The sequence below is a fragment of the Trifolium pratense genome, linkage group LG6 (assembly GCF_020283565.1).
Source record: "Trifolium pratense cultivar HEN17-A07 linkage group LG6, ARS_RC_1.1, whole genome shotgun sequence".
NCBI lineage: Eukaryota > Viridiplantae > Streptophyta > Magnoliopsida > Fabales > Fabaceae > Trifolium > Trifolium pratense.
Window position 1 is genome coordinate 45,010,142 of NC_060064.1, and position 18,952 is coordinate 45,029,093.

The 18,952-nt window shown below is 34.1% G+C and overlaps 1 protein-coding gene and 1 long non-coding RNA gene across 3 annotated transcripts; one reads left to right on the top strand and one right to left on the bottom strand.

Moving 5' to 3' along the window:
- Window positions 1–634: 634 nt before the first annotated feature.
- Window positions 635–7,028, bottom strand: LOC123893248. Of its 2 annotated transcripts, none has more exons than XR_006803379.1 (3): window positions 6,475–6,951; window positions 6,308–6,378; window positions 635–2,065 (listed from the first exon to the last, which is right to left on the bottom strand). It is a non-coding gene; the product is annotated as an uncharacterized LOC123893248 (long non-coding RNA). The 2 variants fall into 2 exon arrangements; XR_006803378.1 differs by having other exon boundaries at window positions 659–2,065; window positions 2,901–6,378; window positions 6,475–7,028.
- Window positions 7,029–7,157: 129 nt separating this feature from the next.
- LOC123892368 lies at window positions 7,158–17,834 on the top strand. The gene is made up of 17 exons (XM_045942156.1): window positions 7,158–7,356; window positions 7,941–8,174; window positions 8,768–10,856; window positions 10,988–11,095; window positions 11,188–11,420; window positions 11,496–11,706; window positions 11,918–12,155; window positions 12,280–12,430; window positions 12,558–12,865; window positions 13,987–13,998; window positions 14,367–15,679; window positions 15,796–15,894; window positions 15,982–16,214; window positions 16,290–16,500; window positions 16,793–17,030; window positions 17,110–17,260; window positions 17,341–17,834. The coding sequence occupies exons 3-17, from the start codon at window positions 9,578–9,580 to the stop codon at window positions 17,638–17,640; spliced, it is 5,085 nt and encodes a 1,694-aa protein (XP_045798112.1). The 5' UTR covers window positions 7,158–7,356; window positions 7,941–8,174; window positions 8,768–9,577; the 3' UTR covers window positions 17,641–17,834.
- Window positions 17,835–18,952: the final 1,118 nt, after the last annotated feature.

Consider the following 18,952-nt stretch of genomic DNA (forward strand, 5'->3'; position numbering starts at 1 on the left):
GTTTTAATTTGGTCCATTACGTTTAAAAAGTATCAATTTGGTCCCTTATGTTTATTTTAAGTTTCAAGTTAGTCTTTTTCGTTAGTTTTGTCACTAACACCGTTTGAACAGTACACGTGTTAGTGTGTCCAAGTGTCATGTGTCTGTCCACATATGCAAATTGGCTGTCACATGTGACAAAATTGACGGAAAGACTAGCTTTAAATTACCTAAAATAAACGTAACGGACCAAATTGATACTTTTTAAACGTAAGGGACCAAATTGAAACCTAAAATAAACGTAAGAGACCAAATGTGTAGTTAAGCCTAAATTATAAGTCTACAACATCACTCAAAACACACAAAGTATTAATAGCAATTACAATTTGAGTCGCAAGAAAATTGCTAGAGATCTAAATTTGAATATATTTAGGGTATGTTTGGCAAAATTTATATAAGCTAACTTGTAACTTTTTTTTATAGCTAAAAAATTAGTTTATAGTTGATGGCTGAAAATTAATATATAAATTCAAAAAAACTTAGTATTTTAAAATTTTCAAAATATTTTTCATCTTTGACAAATGTGATATATAAATTCAATTGAGATTTTTTTTTTCTTAACTACGATTTTATCTTTTATGAAAAATTATATCTGTTTATTTTTTATTTTTGTCAGGATTATATCTGTTTATTTAAACTAGTAAATAATGATATTGTGAAAAAGAAAACAACTAGTATTAGATTCTTCCTCTGCTTCAAATGGAGCAAAATCACGACTACACTACACTTGAATTGATACAGAGGAAGTTCATCATTTTGCCAATCAGTCCAAAAAGGATTTTACCAGAGAAGATCAATAAACCACTATCTCAGATTATTTTATTATATCAACTCATTCTTGGTTTGAGGAAGTTCATCATTTTGCCACTCATTCTTGGATTAGCTTCAGACTCCAAAGGAAAATACAGTATAGCTTTCTGTCTCCTCCTCATTCTGAAACTGCGCAATCATAAGCCTTAGCAGCATCAATCTCACCGTCAAATGTTCCTAACTATCCTTTCCTTGAAGGAAGGGTTGCAAATCTCTCCATCCAACAAACCAAGGCTTTCAAGAAAACTATTTTGTTCTAAAAAATATGAATCCTATTCAATCTTTGATTAAGATGTATATTCAAATTTTATAGAATTGAGATTTGTGAAAAAACAGACTGATACATCCTCTAAGAGATGTTGGCTCAATAATTTCAAACTTGAAGGTTCTTCGGAATAAATTTCCTCAGCCTCCTCTTGACTTGGTTTTCAGTGACTTGTGGAAATCAACTCTTTTCGATTTCTTTTTAGAATATGTTCCAATTACATTTCTATTTTAGATATGTTCATCTAATATACATCCATATAGTTTTTAGTTTCTAAACAATCTTAGCAAGTTAGCATTCAAACAACTTTAATCATTGTTTTTATACTAGAATTTAGCATCTTCGGTCACCAAAGACATACCTACCATCATCCCAATTTATCATTAAGCAAAAAACATCATATAGTCATTATATCAAGGGTCGTCTCGACATGCATATCAAGTTATGAATAAAAACTCATAATGAAATTGCATTTAGGCCAACAATTTAGGGTCATCAAGGGAGATATATTCAATTTTCACATCTATGGTCACCAAGGCACAAAACCATCAATCCAATTTACCATTATGAAAAAACATTGCATAGTCATTGCATCTAGGGTCAACTCACCTTGCATTTATGAATAAGCATTCATATTGAAATTGCATTCAGACCAACAATTTAGGGACATCGAGCGACATATACTCACAAAGAGCTTCACCAACATCCACTCCAAAAAGAAGGGCAATCCATTCTATCTTTGAAAACACAAATTGACCAAGTTCATCACAGATTCATATTCCAGTGTCAAGTCTGTTTAAATTTGACGAAAAGGATGCATCAATATTACATTTGAATCGTCCCAGAGTCGGCCTTTTCCAATAAACAGCAGCAGAATCTATTTGTGCCGCGGTCGCATTCTGCAAAGCACCAAGTGGTATCAGAGATTTGATACAGGCGAACCTGCAAAATCTGAAAGGATTTGCCGAGTCATTGAAGGTCCAATCAAGAAGCTTAAAATTCTTTTCTATTTCAACATTAATAATGAAATTGCATTTAGGCCAACAATTTAGGGGTTTGAGGCTCAAATATCAAATTTTGCATTCAAACTCATCATGAGACATATGCTCAATTTCGCATCTAAGGTAACCAAAAGCACACTACCATCATGCCAATTTATCACTATTAAGAAAACATCATAGAGTCACTGTATCAAGAGTGGTCTCAACATGCATATCAAGTTATGAATAAAAATTCATAATAAAATTGAATCTAGGGTCATCAAAGGACATATGTTCAATTTTCGCATCTAAGGTCACTCAACGTGAAATCATCATCCCAATTTACTATTACGAAAAAGCATAGTATAGCCATCGTTTCAAGGGTCACATATTCAAGTTAGGGACACAGAGGGACATATCTTCAAGTTAGTCATCTCGACTTGCATTTAAAGTTATGAATAAGCATTCACATTGAAATTCCATTCAGACAATCAATCTAGGGACATCAAGAGACATATACTCAATTTCGCATCAAAGGCACGAAGGCACACAACCCTCTTCACAATATACCGTAATAAGAAAATCATTATCAACTTGCATTTTGAATAAACATTCATATTTCAAATTACATTTAGACCCTCAAAATTTTCATGTATACCATCCTGATTTCATATGAATAAAGAATTCATATTGTAAGCCACATATTTGGTCAAAAAATTCATCTCATTGGGTCATCCAAACACAATATCCCATGACTTGTCTTAAGAATTTTTTTAGCAACAACACAATTTCTTAGGCCAAATTACCTTCTTAGGTATGAAAAATCAAGATTCGCCAATTTACCACACTCTTGGATGATACAAAAAACTACCCAAAACAACATCTATGTCAAACAATAGTTTGAAGAATCTGTTACTTCATGAAAGACAAAAGTGAGTCAAATCAATTAAAAAAAAATCCAAAAGATACAGGATAAAATTTGAAACAAAGATGTAGAAGTGATAAAAATCACAAGAACTCAAAGTGATACAAGCAACACTGCTAAACTTGAAAGGGTTTGCAGAGTCATTGAAGGTCCAATCAAGAAGCTTAAAATTCTTTTCTATTTCTACATTAATAGCCAACAATTAGGGGTTATAAGGCTCAAATATAGAATGCAGTCATCAAGCGACATAAACTCAATTTCACATATAAGGTAACCAAAAGCACACTACCATCATGCCAATTTATCATTATTAGAAAAGCATCATAAAAGTCATTCTATCAAAGGCCGTCTCGACATGCATATCAAATTTTGAAGCTTATGTATATAACTTCAATCTAGTTTCTTGTGTTATATAGTTTATTAACCCACAAATCTTGCTGCATTGCTGAAGAGCAATCTATTTTCTATTTCATTATCATGAATCATTTCCTGCTTTGATTAGCAAACTCAATTGTGTTATATAGTTTATTAACCCACAAATCTTGCTGCATTGCTGAAGAGCAATCTATTTTCTATTTCATTATCATGAATCATTTCCTGCTTTGATTAGCAAACTCAATTGTGCTTTACATTGCTTTTGATAAAACAAATAGATGGCTAGCTAGTACTAATTTACTTCTGTTAATAGCTTTTATCAATGAGCACAGAGTATAACTCATTTTGGACTGGTTGTAGACTTCATTTCTTTGTAGTCTCTTTGGAGATTGAAATGAATGGTACTTTGGTTCTGGGATCGGCTCAAATTTATATGGAACTAGGCATCAGTTTTAAGGTTAATTGCAAATTTATGATTGTAAAATTGCCATTTCTGGTACTTAACGCCTGGTTTGCAATCATTGCATAGAAATGGAGTGAGTTTGGTATATTTTTAGATATACTGTTGATTGCTAAGCGATCAAGTGGCTGAAGTGTTTTGGAGGTTGTTATCAACTTCTGCATGCTAGTAAAGTTCTTTTCATGGGATTGACTCACTAATTTGAAGGCCCTGACTCAGGGGAATGGTCGACTAACAACTCATGTTGTTCATATCTTCTGTTATTGGCCTTTTTAAGCAATCTAACCTTCATCATAAAATATCTGTTTATAGCTTTTCCTATTAAAGAATTGAGTTTTGAAATATTAAAAGCTCTTATAACCTGCTGTAGCAAGTCAAACTGGTGGTACACCAGTACACTGCATCTAAAGTTCTGCTGCACCATATCCACGTAGGCGGTGACCTGGTTTTATGAAAATGTCACCATATCAAGTTTTGAATAAAAATTCATAATGAAATTGAATTTAGGCCAAAAATATAGAGTCATCAAGGGACAAATATTCAATTATCGCATCTAAGGTCACACAGCACATAATCATCATCCTAATTTGCCATTACTAAAAAGCATACTATAGTCATTGCGTCAAGGGTCATCTCCACTCACATTTCATGTTATGACTATGCATTCACATTGAAATTACAGTCACTCAAACCATCAACTTGGGTACATCGAGGGACATATATTCAATATAGGGACATAGAGGGACATGTATTCAATTTAGGGACATCAATGGGCTTATATACTATTTTGCATCCGTGGCGCCACGAGTCATCTCCACTTACATTTGTAGTTATGAATAAGCATTCACATTTAAATTCCATTCAGACCATCAATTTGGGACATCGAGGGACATATACTCAATTTCGTACCAAAGGCACCAAGGCACACAACCCTATTCACAATATACTAAAAATGTTCATTTTCAGGCCATCAAGGGACATGCATATCAATTTCAGACCATCAATTTAGGGACATCTAGGGACATATTCAAGTTAGTGAAATCGAGGGACATATGTTCGATTTAGGGACATTTGGGGACATGTATTCAATATAGGGACATCGATGGACATATATACTATTTAGCCTCTATAGTTCCACATGTCATATCCACTTACATTTGAAGTTATGAATAAGCATCCGCATTGAAATTCCATTCAGGCCATCAATTTAGGGACATGGACAGACATATAGTCGTCATTTTAGGGACATTGAGGGACATATAGCCAATTTAGGGACATCAAGGGACATATACTCAATTTAGCATCAAAGGCACCAAGACACACAACCATCTTGCCAATGTATCGCAACAAGAAAATCGTTATCAAGATCCGACTTGCATTTCGAATAAACATTCATATTTCAAATTGCATTTCAAAATTTCCATGCATACCATCCTGATTCCATATGAATAGTTTAAACATAAGGACCAATATGATAAGTGTGTATAGAATAATCTCTTAATTAAATCGCTTATCCAAACAGGGCCCAAATAAAATAAAAACAACATTACAAGCAAAAGAAATACAGAAATCAATTACATGTGAAGTTATAGCAACATACTAACATTGTGAAGGCGTAGAATGGGACATATACTCAATTTCACACCAAAGGCACACAACCCTCTTCACAATATACTAAAAATGTTCAATTTCAGACCATCAAGGGACATGCATATCAATTTCAGGCCATCAATTTAGGGACATCTAGGGACATATTCAAGTTAGTGAAATCGAGAGACATATGTTCAATTTAGGGACATCTAGGGACATGTATTCGATATAGGGACATCGATGGACATACATACTATTTTGCATCTATGGTGCCACATGTCATATCCACTTACATTTGAAGTTATGAATAAGCATCCGCGTTGAAATTCCATTCAGGCCGTCAATTTAGGGACATCGACCGACATAGACTCAATTTAGCATCAAAGGCACCATGGAACACAACCATCTTTCCAATGTATCGTAACAAGAAAATCGTTATCAAGTTTCGACTTGCATTTCAAATAAACATTCATATTTCAAATTGCATTTAGACCATCAAAATTTCCCTGTATACCATCCTGATTCCATATGAATAGTTTAAGCATAAGCACTAAACATAAGCATCAATTTAGGGACATCTAGGGACATATATTCAAGTTAGTGAAATCAAGGGACATATATTAAAGTTAGGGACATCGGTGGACATACATATTATTTTACATCTATAGCACCAAGTGGCATCTTCACTTACATTTGAAGTTATGAAAGCATTTACATTGAAGCACCATTATGATAAGTGTGTATAGAATAATCTCTTAATTAAATCGCTTATCCAGAGAGGGCCCAAATAAAATAAAAACAACATTACAAGCAAAAAAAATTACAGAAATCAATTACATGTGAAGTTATAGCAACATACTAACATTGTGAAGGGGTAGAATGGAACTCAAGTGAAGATAAATGTCTTCCAGCATCTGGTGACTTTAACAAGTTCCTACAAATTCCACATCAAAGGATAGTAATAAGTATATAACAACAACACACAATCAATCAATAATCAATTTAAGTAAAAAAGCAATAAAATAATAACCTTAGCAACATCGTCGTTTAATGGCTGATGACAAACTGCAACGGCTTATAATTTTTTTTCCATTTCTACATCTCTCTTTCAAATCGAATCAAGACTTTTAGGGTTTACAAACACGAAATCGTTAGAACAAATGTTTTAGGGTTTGAGTAATCAAGATTCACGATGAAACAACGAATCAGTTTCGCAACACGAAACCGTATAAAAAGGATATGAAATAGTTCGAACAAATTTGTTAGGGTTCGAGTAATCGAGATTCAGGACGAATCAGTTTCGCAAACGGAGAAGAAATTGGGTGGAACGAAAGATTGGTGGCATTGTGGGTTTCTTACTATAGGGTTGAATGAATCGATGATGAATTTGAATGAAATTGAATTCAAAGAAAACGGTAACAAAGAAACCTAACACAAAGCCATAAACCTGATCATGAATCACAAGAAAAACATAATGTCGAGTCGAGTACTAGTAATTTGTTTCTTATACCCAAAAAAATAAAAATTTGTTTCTGACCGTTTTATAAAAAAGTAATTTTTATTTTAAAAAAATAAATAAAAAAGTAATTTACATTTGGACAAGTAGTTTTTTTTTACCTTCATTTGTAAAAATAAATTTAATTATTTTTTTTTTAAAATCAAGAATAAAAATTTAATGATTGTTTATCAAAATTTTTTCTCCAAATTGTTTCCGAGGAGTGTAAATAATGATATTGTGAAAAAGAAAAAATGATGTACCCGAAACTCTTCCTTCTTCTTCCACCGCAAATATAGATGAGAAAGAAGGAAATTCCAGAATGGAAGATTCATCATTTTGATTTTTGTTACAGCTTGGAATAGCACCATACAGCACAAAATGCTTCAGATTATAGATTGGAAGTTCATCATTTTGGTACTAAGTTTATGTTTGGATAAATAGTTTAATTAAGTTCTTTATTGCATAAGCGCTTATTATATGATTGCTTGTGACGTATATGTTATTTCCATAAAGAAAGTCAAACTGTTTCTATATAAGCTGTTTTTATAAGCTATTATGGATAGGGCCTGTTTGGATTGACTTATTTTTGAGCTTATGTGAAACAGCTTATACAAATAAACAAGCTTTTATGTAATATTTTAAGCTTTTCAAGATAGTTTATGAGAAACAGCTTATAAAGATATAATTTTTGTTAGTGAAAACTTATGAATTAACATAAAAATTTATTAATTTGCATAAGCTCTTTTCATAAGCTAAAAAATAAGCCAAATCCAAACGGGTGTAAATAAGCTGAAAACAGCTTATGTATATAGCTTCAATCTAGTTTCTTGTGTTATATAGTTTATTAACCCACAAATTTTGCTGCATTGCTGAAGAGCAATCTATTTTCTATTTCATTATCATGAGTCATTTCCTGTTTGATTAGCTAACTCAATTGTGCTTACATTGCTTTTGATAAAACAAATAGATAGCTAATACTATTTTTTTTCTGTTAATAGCTTTTATCAATGTGCACTGAGCATGACTCATTTTGGACTGGTTGTAGACTTCATTTCTTTGTAGTCTCTTTGGAGATTGAAATGATCGGTACTTGGTTCTGGGATCGGCTCAAATTTATAAGGGACTAGGCATCAGTTTTAAGGGTAATAATTGCAAGTTTATGATTGTAAAATTGCCGTTTCTGGTACTTAATGCCTGGTTTGCAATCATTGCATAGAAATGGAGTGAGTTTGGTATTGATCTAACCTGATGATCAGAAAGGTTGAGGCCGGTCCGTTGAGCAAGCTTCCACACCGAAGGGGGGGTTTGTACCTGCAGGTGCTCCGATGCCTAAGTCAGCAAGAGAACAAGAGATACAAAAGAAGAGAGAGAAAGTATAGTGAGTAATGAATCAGAATACCTGGCTCTCCTGTCTAGGAGAGCTTATATAGTGCCCCCAGCGCTGGGCCAAAGGTTGGTCTATTGGGCCGGGATAACCGGCCCAATAGACTCAACTGCCAAGATAGTCCCTGTATCGTAGGGGAAGGCCGTTATTTGCCTCTATCTTGGTTGGAGCCGTTCCGCTATTCGCGGGTAATGGATAGGCTCAATGACAGATGTGGTTGGATAAAGGAGCACGTGCTAAACGTGCTGCTTAGCTGTTAAGCTACGGTTGAATGGATCAACATGCATGGATAGACGAGCACGTGGTTAACGTGGTGCTAATCCGTTAAGTCGAGCAGGACACGTCATTGGCTGACGTGTCGGGGAAGTCTCCCCTTATTGGGCTGTGCCCCAAATGTCGGGCAGAAGGGATTGGGCCAGCCCTTGGCCCAGTCCAGAACAGGTATATTTTTGGATATGCTGTGGCTGAAGTGTTTTAGAGGTTGTTATCAACTTCTGCATGCTAGTAGAGCTCTTTACATGTGATTGATTGACTAATTTGAAGGCCATGACTTCAGGGGAACGGTTGACAAACAACTCATCTTGTTCATGTCTTCTGTTATTGGCCTTCTTAAGCAATCTAACCTTAATCATAATATCTGTTTATAGCTTTTCCTATTAAAGAATTGAGTTCTCAAATATTAAAAGTTCTTATAAACTGCTGTAGCAAGTCAAACTGGTGGTACACCAGTACACTGTATCCAAAGTTCTGCACCCTAATATTCACCTAGTCGGTGACCTGGTTTAATGAAAATGTCACCATTTTTCTTTAATAGTTTATAAAATCTTTGACTTTTATGATTAAATTAAATTAACTATTTTATCTTAAACTAGATGAGGTTGCTTTTGTTCTAAAACATGAATGATTCAAAGTTTTAGTTTTAGAAAGCATTGGACAACTGGTATTATTTTATCAAATTATGTGAGGCAATTGCCTAAGGAAAATTTGAATATAGGAATAAGTTGATTTAATGTAATCATATAGAGAGGGAACGCAAAATATTAATAAATGGTGAAATGTTTCTCCAATCTTTTACTGTGAATCTGATATAATTAAATAAAAAAAAAACATTATATTTCAAATGGTAGCAATCTTCAGAACCCTTCCTTGTGACTGACTTTAAGAAGTATCTATCAATTCTTAATAAATAACGAACGGTGGCCGTTTATCTATCATAGTGTAACTATTGAAGATATACTGTTCATCTCCCAAATGGATTTCAGCTACTGTGCATATTTGGTCTCTGTATTGTTCATTTTGTGTTGCTATTTGTTACAAGTTAGTGTTGGTATAGATACCATCACATCATCTCAATTCATCAAGGACCCTGAAACACTAATATCCAACGATGGTAACTTCACCTTTGGATTCTTTAGCCCAATAAATTCTACAAATCGCTACGTTGGAATTTGGTGGAAATCTCAATCTACAATCATATGGGTAGCAAACAGAAATCAACCACTGAATGATTCTAATGGGATTGTCACAATATCTGAAGATGGAAATCTTGTGGTATTAAATGAACAGAATCGAGTCATTTGGTCATCAAATGTTTCCAACATAGCATCCAATACTAGTTGTCAGTTTTCAGACTTTGGTAACCTTGTCCTTTTGGAGAGCACAACTGGAAACATCTTATGGCAGAGTATTCAGCAACCTTCGGATACATTATTGCCTGGCATGAAACTTTCAATCAACACAAGAACAGGTAAGAGTGTAAAACTCAAATCATGGAAAAGCCCTTCTGGCCCATCTGTTGGAAACTTCTCTTGTGGTACTGTTGAACACCTACATATAATTGAAGTGTTCATTTGGAATAATACTCTTCCATATTGGCGCAGTGGTCCTTGGAATGGCGGGGTCTTCACTGGGATACAGACAATGACAGTGGCATATTTTTTTGGTTTTCGAGGGGGTGATGATGGAGAAGGGAATACTAACATATATTATACAATACAAAATGATGAGGAATTTTTTATCTATCACCTGAATTCGCAAGGAAAATTAGAAGAAACATGGTGGGATGATGAAAAGAAAGAAAAGCTAGTTACATGGACAAGCAGAGAATCAGAGTGTGATGTTTATGGTATATGTGGGGCATTTGCAAGCTGTAATTCATTGAGCTCACCAATATGTAGCTGTTTGAGAGGATTTGAACCCCGAAATATTCAAGAATGGAATATACATATCTGGACCGGTGGGTGTGTTAGGAGGACACCTTTGCAGTGTGAAAGGGTCAACAATAAAACCAAAAGTACAAAGGAAGATGGGTATTTGAAACTTCGGATGGTTAAAGTTCCAGATTTTGCTGAAGGTTTAGCTGTTACACCAGATATATGCAGAAGCCTATGTTTGGAGAATTGCTCTTGCCTTGCATATTCTCATGAGGCTGTGATTGGCTGTATGACTTGGACTGGGAATCTACTTGACATACAACAACTCGAAAGTGGAGGACTTGATCTATATGTTCGCGTAGCATATGCAGAACTTGGTATGCTCTTGGTGTTGTTTGTTTAACCCTTTGAAACATAGTTCATTAGCTCGATTCTATCTTTTAGGTGTTAGGGTTGTATTGAATTTCTTATTTCTTATATTTAAAATTTAAATTTTACATATACACAGATCGAGGGAGAAACAAGACAATCATCATTGTAAGCACAGTGATTATTGGAACTCTCATAGTTGTCATTTTTGCATATATAATCTGGAGAAGGACATCAAACCACCCAGGTAACATACTATTCTCGTATATTCAACTTGAGTCATAAAATTTACTTTCAATTGACGAGTAACTAAGCTCAAATTATTTGTTTTTACTGCAGCTAAACTGTGGCTTTTTACTAAATCAGCAAGGAAAAAGAACAACCAAGCTTTCCAACGTTTTAAAAAAGGTGGATCACCAGAAGGATATGCTAGTGACAATGTATTTGGAGAAATGTCCCAAGTTAAACTACAAGAGCTATTAATATTTGATTTTGAAAAGCTCGCAACTGCCACAAACAACTTCCACTTATCCAACAAACTTGGACAGGGTGGTTTTGGTCCTGTATACAAGGTACTTTAAATGCAATAAAGCTATACTATTTTAAAACCATCATCTATAGTAGTTGTAACATATAATTTCTTTTAGGGGAAACTACAAGATGGTCGGGAAATAGCTGTTAAAAGACTATCTAGAGCATCTGGACAAGGGCTGGAGGAATTCATGAATGAAGTTGTGGTGATTTGTAAGCTTCAACACCGCAATCTTGTAAGACTTCTTGGTTGCTGTATTGAAGGTGATGAAAAGATGTTGATGTATGAGTACATGCCAAACAAAAGTTTGGATGCATTCATCTTTGGTTAGTTCTTTGAAGGCCCCTATAACACTTTCTCATATACAATTCCATACTTTCATCTTACACTTTACTTTAGCTTGTATACAATATTTTTAACAACAAACAATTATTTCACCACCAGTGAATTTTTTTTGGGAATTGAATGAATTTGATGACTTCACTTCATATTTTGGTATTATGATAAAAATAATATATTGATACCCTTATTTTTTAGATCCATCAAAAAATAAACTCCTAGACTGGAGGACACGGTGTAGCATAATAGATGGAATTGCTCGAGGATTGCTATATCTTCACAGAGATTCTAGACTAAGAATTATTCACAGAGATTTGAAGGCAAGTAATATTTTGTTAGACGACGAGCTGAATCCGAAAATATCAGACTTTGGTATGGCTAGAATCTTTGGTGGGGGAGAAGATCAGGCCAATACTAACAGGATTGTTGGAACTTAGTAAGTGTTATGTACCTTCGTTATCCAATATTCTTTATTTTTTTTTGTACAAACGTTATCCAATATTCTAGTACTAGTAGTAACCAATGCAAGTGGGAGAATAATTTTTTATATTTTAATGCAGTGGCTATATGTCTCCTGAATATGCAATGCAAGGATTATTTTCAGAGAAGTCAGATGTTTTTAGCTTTGGTGTTTTGATACTAGAGATTGTTACCGGGAGAAGGAACTCAAGTTTTTATGACAATGACCATGCTCCGAGCCTTTTAGGATCTGTAAGCCTCAACAAATAATTTTGTTTTCTCAATTATGGCCTATTTTTATTTATTTTTAATTTTGTTGACAGTACACAATATTCCAATGTCTGATTATTTCTTTTCTTTTATCTTTTATCTCATTTAGGTGTGGATAAAATGGAGGGATGACAATATTTTATCTCTCATAGATGAAGGAATATATGATCCTAGTCATCATAATTACATTTTAAGGTACATACGTATAGGACTTTTGTGCACACAAGAACTTGCTGTAGATAGGCCCACTATGGCTGCAGTAATTTCTATGCTTAACAGTGAAACTGCATTACTTCCATCTCCTAGTAAGCCTGCATTTATCCTGATGAAGAATATGTTGAATCCAAATGGGCCTGAAGAATGTCAAAGTGGTAGTTCTATCAATAATATCAGTATTACAGATATCTATGGCAGATAGCTCATAGCACACTCAGGCTTTATTGAAATGTTTCTTAAGTTAATGGATATTTGGCCAATGTTAAAAAATTTGTAATTGATATGGTTTGTGGGATAAGAATAGTTTTTTATTAAGACAATAGATGAATGATGTATTTTCCTTGATTGCCTATTTTCTTATTGATACAATTTTTGCATATCTTCTGCTGCAGGATTCTTTTGAACAGAAAATGTTAGGAATTCATTGTTAATAATGTTATTGGGTAGATACGAAACCACATTACTTTATCTCTTCGACCTCTATGTTCCTCCTTTAGATAAATACAATAGATAAGTGTCTAAAAATTACTAAATCTAAACCAACTTGAAATTTTTGATAAGAGGTCAAAATAATCGCCTTCCAACGTACAACAGACATTGATAGACAACTACTATACTACAAAAGGATAACTAAATACAATATATTCCTTTGCTGAATACAATATTTTTATGTAATTAGATAATAATTCGCTGGATCCGCTCAAATTTATATGGTCTTAGACATCAGTTTTAAGGTTAATGGCAAAGTTATGATTGTAAATATTTCTGTTTCTTGTAGTTAACATTGGGATTGCAATCATTGCATGCAAATGGAGTGAATTTGGTATATTTTTAGCTGTGTTGTGATGTTGATTACTAAATGATTGTGAGTAAATTGTTTAGGAGTTATTATCAACTTTTTTCATTTCAGGAGAGTTCTTTTCATGGGATTGCTTGACTAATTTGAAGGTACTCACTTCACTTCAGGGGCATGGCTGACTAACAACTCCTCTTGTTCATGTCTTCTGCTATTGGCCTTTAAAGCAATCTAACCTTAATCATAATATTTTTTGCAATTAATGGTTGAATTTAATCATGCTAATGGTTAATATCAGAATTTTGTAGTTTTACTTTACACCTTGTTATTAGTGTGTAATTTGTTGGTAGTATGCTCCTATGATTATTATTGCAGTTTTACTTTACACCTAGTCACTAGATAGTTTTGGAAAAAGTTCATGTTGAAAAGTGTCTTACAATTATTGAATTATTATGTGATCCCACACTACTGTTTTCCTTAATGAAGTGAATTTGCAAATAATAAAATCTCTTATAATCTGTTGCAGCAAGTCAGACTGGTACATGGTATCTAAAGTGATGCACCTATTCGGTTTTAAGAAAATGATATAATTTTTTTTATATTTTATAGAATCATTGACTTTGAATAAATATGAATGATTCCAAGTTACAGTTTTAGAAAACATTAGACAACTGATATTATTTTATTGATTAGGTGAGACACCTGCCCAAAACAAATTTGATGAGGGTGTCTTTGAGTAAAATATGAATGATTCATGAATAAAGAAATGATTCTTATAGATCTTAGAGGATACCCTTAATATGGATCTTCAAAACCATGCATTACTTGTGATTTGTGAGTCTGTTGACTTCAAGAAGGAAGTCTCAAATCTTTGTGATTATTAAGAGTGACTGTTTAAGAGTGACTGCTTATGTATCATAGTCTAACTGTTGATCATATAATGGGTTTCAGCTGCTGTTCAAATCTGTTCTTTGTTTGGTTCATTCTGTTTTTCTATTTTTTACAAGTTTGTATTTCTATAGACACCATCACATCATCTCAATTTATCAAGGACCCTGATACTCTACTCTCCAAAGATAGTAACTATGCCTTGGGATTCTTTAGCCCTGAAAATTCTACAAATCGCTACGTTGGAATTTGGTGGAAGTCTAAATCCACAAACATATGGGTGGCAAACAGAAACCAACCACTGAATGATTCTAATGGGATTGTCACAATATCTGAAGATGGTAATCTAGTGGTGTTAAATGGACAGAAACAAGTCATGTGGTCATCGAATGTATCCAGTATAGCATCCAATACAACGTCCAAGTTTTCAGACAATGGTAACCTTGTCCTTTTGGAGAGCACAACTGGAAACATCTTATGGCAGAGTATTCAGCAACCTTCGGATACGTTACTGCCTGGGATGAAACTATCAATCAACAAAAGAACAGGTAAGAGTGTCAAACTTAAATCATGGAAAAGCCCTTCTGATCCATCTGATGGGAGTTTCTCTTCTAGTATTGTTGAACGCCGAAATATACTTGAAGTGTTTATTTGGAATGAAACTCGACCATACTGGCGCAGTGGTCCTTGGAATGGTGGGGTCTTTACAGGGATAGATACTATGGTGGCTGCATATTATAACGGTTTTCAAGGTGGAGATGATGGAGAAGGGAATATTAATATATATTATACAATCCCAGATGGTAAGGTTTTCTTGTTCTATAACCTCAATTCACAAGGAATTTTAGATGAAAAATCGTGGGATGAGGAGAAGAAAGAAGTGCAAGTTACATGGACTAGCCGAAAGTCGGAGTGTGATGTTTATGGTATATGTGGGGCATTTGCAAGATGCAGTTCATTGAGCACACCAATATGCAGTTGTTTGAAAGGATTTGAACCCTTGAGCATTCAAGAATGGAATAGAAACAACTGGACTGGTGGGTGTGTTAGGAGGACACCTTTGCAGTGTGAAAGGGTCATCAACAAAACAACAACTACAAAGAAAGATGGGTTTTTGAAATTGCACGCGGTTAAAGTTCCAGATTTTGGCGAAGGTTTAGCTGTTACGCCAGATATTTGCCGAAGCTTGTGCTTGGAGAATTGTTCTTGCACTGCATATTCTAACGATGCTGGGATCGGCTGTATGTCTTGGACAGGGAATTTAATTGACATAGAACAGCTCCAAATTGGAGGACTTGATCTATATTTTCGCGTTTCCCACGCAGAGCTTGGTATGCTTTGTGTTGTTTGTTAAATCATTTGAAAAATTGTTTATTAACTTTATTCTATATCTTTTGCTTTGATTGATTTTGTTGTATTTTTAACATTTAAATTTCTCTTTATACAGATAGCGGGGGAAACCAAACAATCATCATTACAATTTCAGTGATAATAGGAACTCTCGCAATTTCCATTTGTGCATATATCATGTGGAGAAAGAACTCAGGTAGTAATTTGTGGATTTAAATGTAATATTATAATTTTATTTTCTATTGGTACAGGAGCTAAATCCAAATTATGTTTTTCGCTCCAGCTAAATTGTGGCACTCTATCAAATCAACAAGGATAACAAACAACAATGCTTTTCGACTATTTTATAAAGGTGGAACATCAGAAGTTCATACTTGTGACAATGTAAATGGAGAACTATCCCAAGTTAAACTACATGAGCTATTACTATTTGATTTTGAAAAGCTTGCAACCGCCACAAACAACTTCCACTTGTCCAACAAACTTGGACAGGGTGGTTTTGGTCCAGTATACAAGGTACTGTCAATACAATAATGTCTGATACCATTGTCTGTAGTACTAATAGTTGTTGTGTTTACAATTTTCTTTCAGGGAAAACTGCAAGATGGTCAAGAAATTGCAGTTAAAAGACTTTCTAGAGCATCTGGCCAAGGGCTTGAAGAATTCACGAATGAAGTTGTAGTCCTTTGTAAGCTTCAACACCGTAATCTTGTAAGACTTCTTGGCTGCTGTGTTGACGGTGATGAAAAGATGTTGATGTATGAGTACATGCCAAACAAAAGTTTGGATGCATTTATATTTGGTTAGTTTTTTGAATCACCCTTTAGCACTTTCTCATATACAATTCCATACTTTCATGTTTCTCTTTTTCAACTAGTATAAAATATTTAAGAATATGTCTTAGAATTTGGGTTGGGCCTACCTCGGCCCTACAAAATCGGCTTTTAAGCTGAGGATGGTCATCTCTCATCCAATGTAAGAGACTCTAACAATATGCAATTGTTTCACCTTCGGTGAGTTTTTCTATAGCATGCTAATAGAGTGATTTTGACTACTATACTTCATATTTTATTAATGGCATTTTTATATTTTAGATCCATCAAAAAATAAACTTCTAGATTGGGGAACACGGTATAAAATTATAGATGGAATAGCTCGAGGATTGTTGTATCTTCACAGAGATTCGAGACTAAGAATTATACACAGAGATTTGAAGGTAAGTAATATCTTGTTAGACGATGAGCTGAATCCAAAAATATCTGACTTTGGTATGGCTAGGATCTTTGGAGGGAGAGAAGATCATGCAAATACTAATAGGGTTGTCGGAACTTAGTAAGTGTGTCATTCCTTGCCCAATACTATAAAATAAAATATAAATATTTGGTGAATAAACTTTTACATTCTAATGCAGTGGCTATATGTCTCCCGAATACGCAATGCAAGGACATTTTTCAGAGAAATCAGACGTTTTTAGCTTTGGTGTTTTGATACTAGAAATCATTACTGGTAGAAGGAACTCAAGCTGTTGTGACAATGAGCATGCTCTGACTCTTTTAGGATTTGTAAGGCTTAACAGTTCTTTTCTGGTGCAGTAACATATGCTAGTTTTTTTTTTTTTCATTTGATTTTCTGTTTCATTTAGGTCTGGATTCAATGGAAGGAAGACAATGTTTTATCGTTCATAGAACCAGAAATATACGATCATAGTCATCATAAGAATATTTTGAGATGCATACATATAGGACTTTTATGTGTACAAGAATCAGCCGTAGACAGGCCTACAATGGCAACAGTAATTTCGATGCTTAACAGTGAGGTTGCATCTCTTCCTCCTCCAAATGAACCTGCATTCATCTTGAGGCAGAATATGTTGAATCCAAAGTCACCCGAAGAAAATGAAAGTATTAACAATGTTAGCATTACAGAGGTATATGGTAGATAGCATAATTTGTGAGATAAGAAAACTCTGCTGTAATGGAAGACATTCATATGACTCTTTATGTGTGCAAAGATTCAAAGATTTCACAAAATGCTCCATCCCTAATGTTGCATGCTGTTACTAATATCTAGAATAGATGCTCCATCCAGAATTAATTTATTCAAGAGTTTCTGTTTCAAAAAAAATTTATTCAAGAGTTTATATTCAAAGTAAATTATGGTGACAATTGTTTTTACTAATATCCATTGCTTTTACCATTGTCTATGTTGTTTGCCTAGTAATTGCATGTAAAGCTGGTATCTTGTAGATTCTATGACCGCCATATTATGTAGTTCTTCTAGATTCTTGCTTGTTGAAGAAATCTTGGTGAGTAGAGGAGAATCATGGACACAATGAGAGTGTTAAGCCTTTGCTAACCGAGTGGTTTGGTTCAAGTGGTTTTTTTTTTTTTTTTTTTAAACTTGGTATCCGGCTGTAGGACCGACTAATCCAAGGGGACCAATTCTACTGCCCACTTGCGGAGCCCCATTTAAAGCCAGAGTTTTTTTTGCTCTGTATGGACTTAGCCCACCGAAATTGGCACCAGGGGGAATCGAACCTGAGACCTTGACCTAGGACCCAAGCCAACACCACTGGACCAACCTCAACTAGGTTTTTGGTTCAAGTGGCTAACGAGTTTCAATTAAGGTTGATTCATTCAGGAGAACCTAAGTTCGAGTTATGATTGGAATAATCATCAGTCAAACTTTACTTCTATCCCGATTAAACTCTAAATTATCAAAGAACTGTTTTACCAGGAAACTAGGAGGGTGAAGATAAAAAAGAAAATGTCTTTGCGTATGCGTTATATGTCCTTGGTGGCCACATGAATCAGACAATCAAACATAAACAATGTCACATATGTTGTTAATATTCCGATGTTCAAATAAGACAGCTAAATTTTTTATGTCAAAAGGCACCATCACACTAATATCTGCTCCCTCCGTTCGTTCGTTTTTAAGTGTTTTATTAGAATACAAATTAAGGAAGTGTATTTTTATACATTATCTTCCTATTATACCCTAATTTTAACCCACCAACAAATTCTTATTTTTTTGCTGACATTTTCTCTTTCCAAATAAATTTAATATATTATGTACAAAAAAAATTAATATGTTATGTACAATTTTTTTTTTTAAAAAAATAAATTTAGTTTTCCAAATATGTAGCATTAATTAGTTTGATTGAAAAAGATAAGAATAATTGACAAAGAGTGTAATCGACAAATCATACCCCTTAAAACACCAAATGAGCAGTTGAATAGGAAAGCTATATT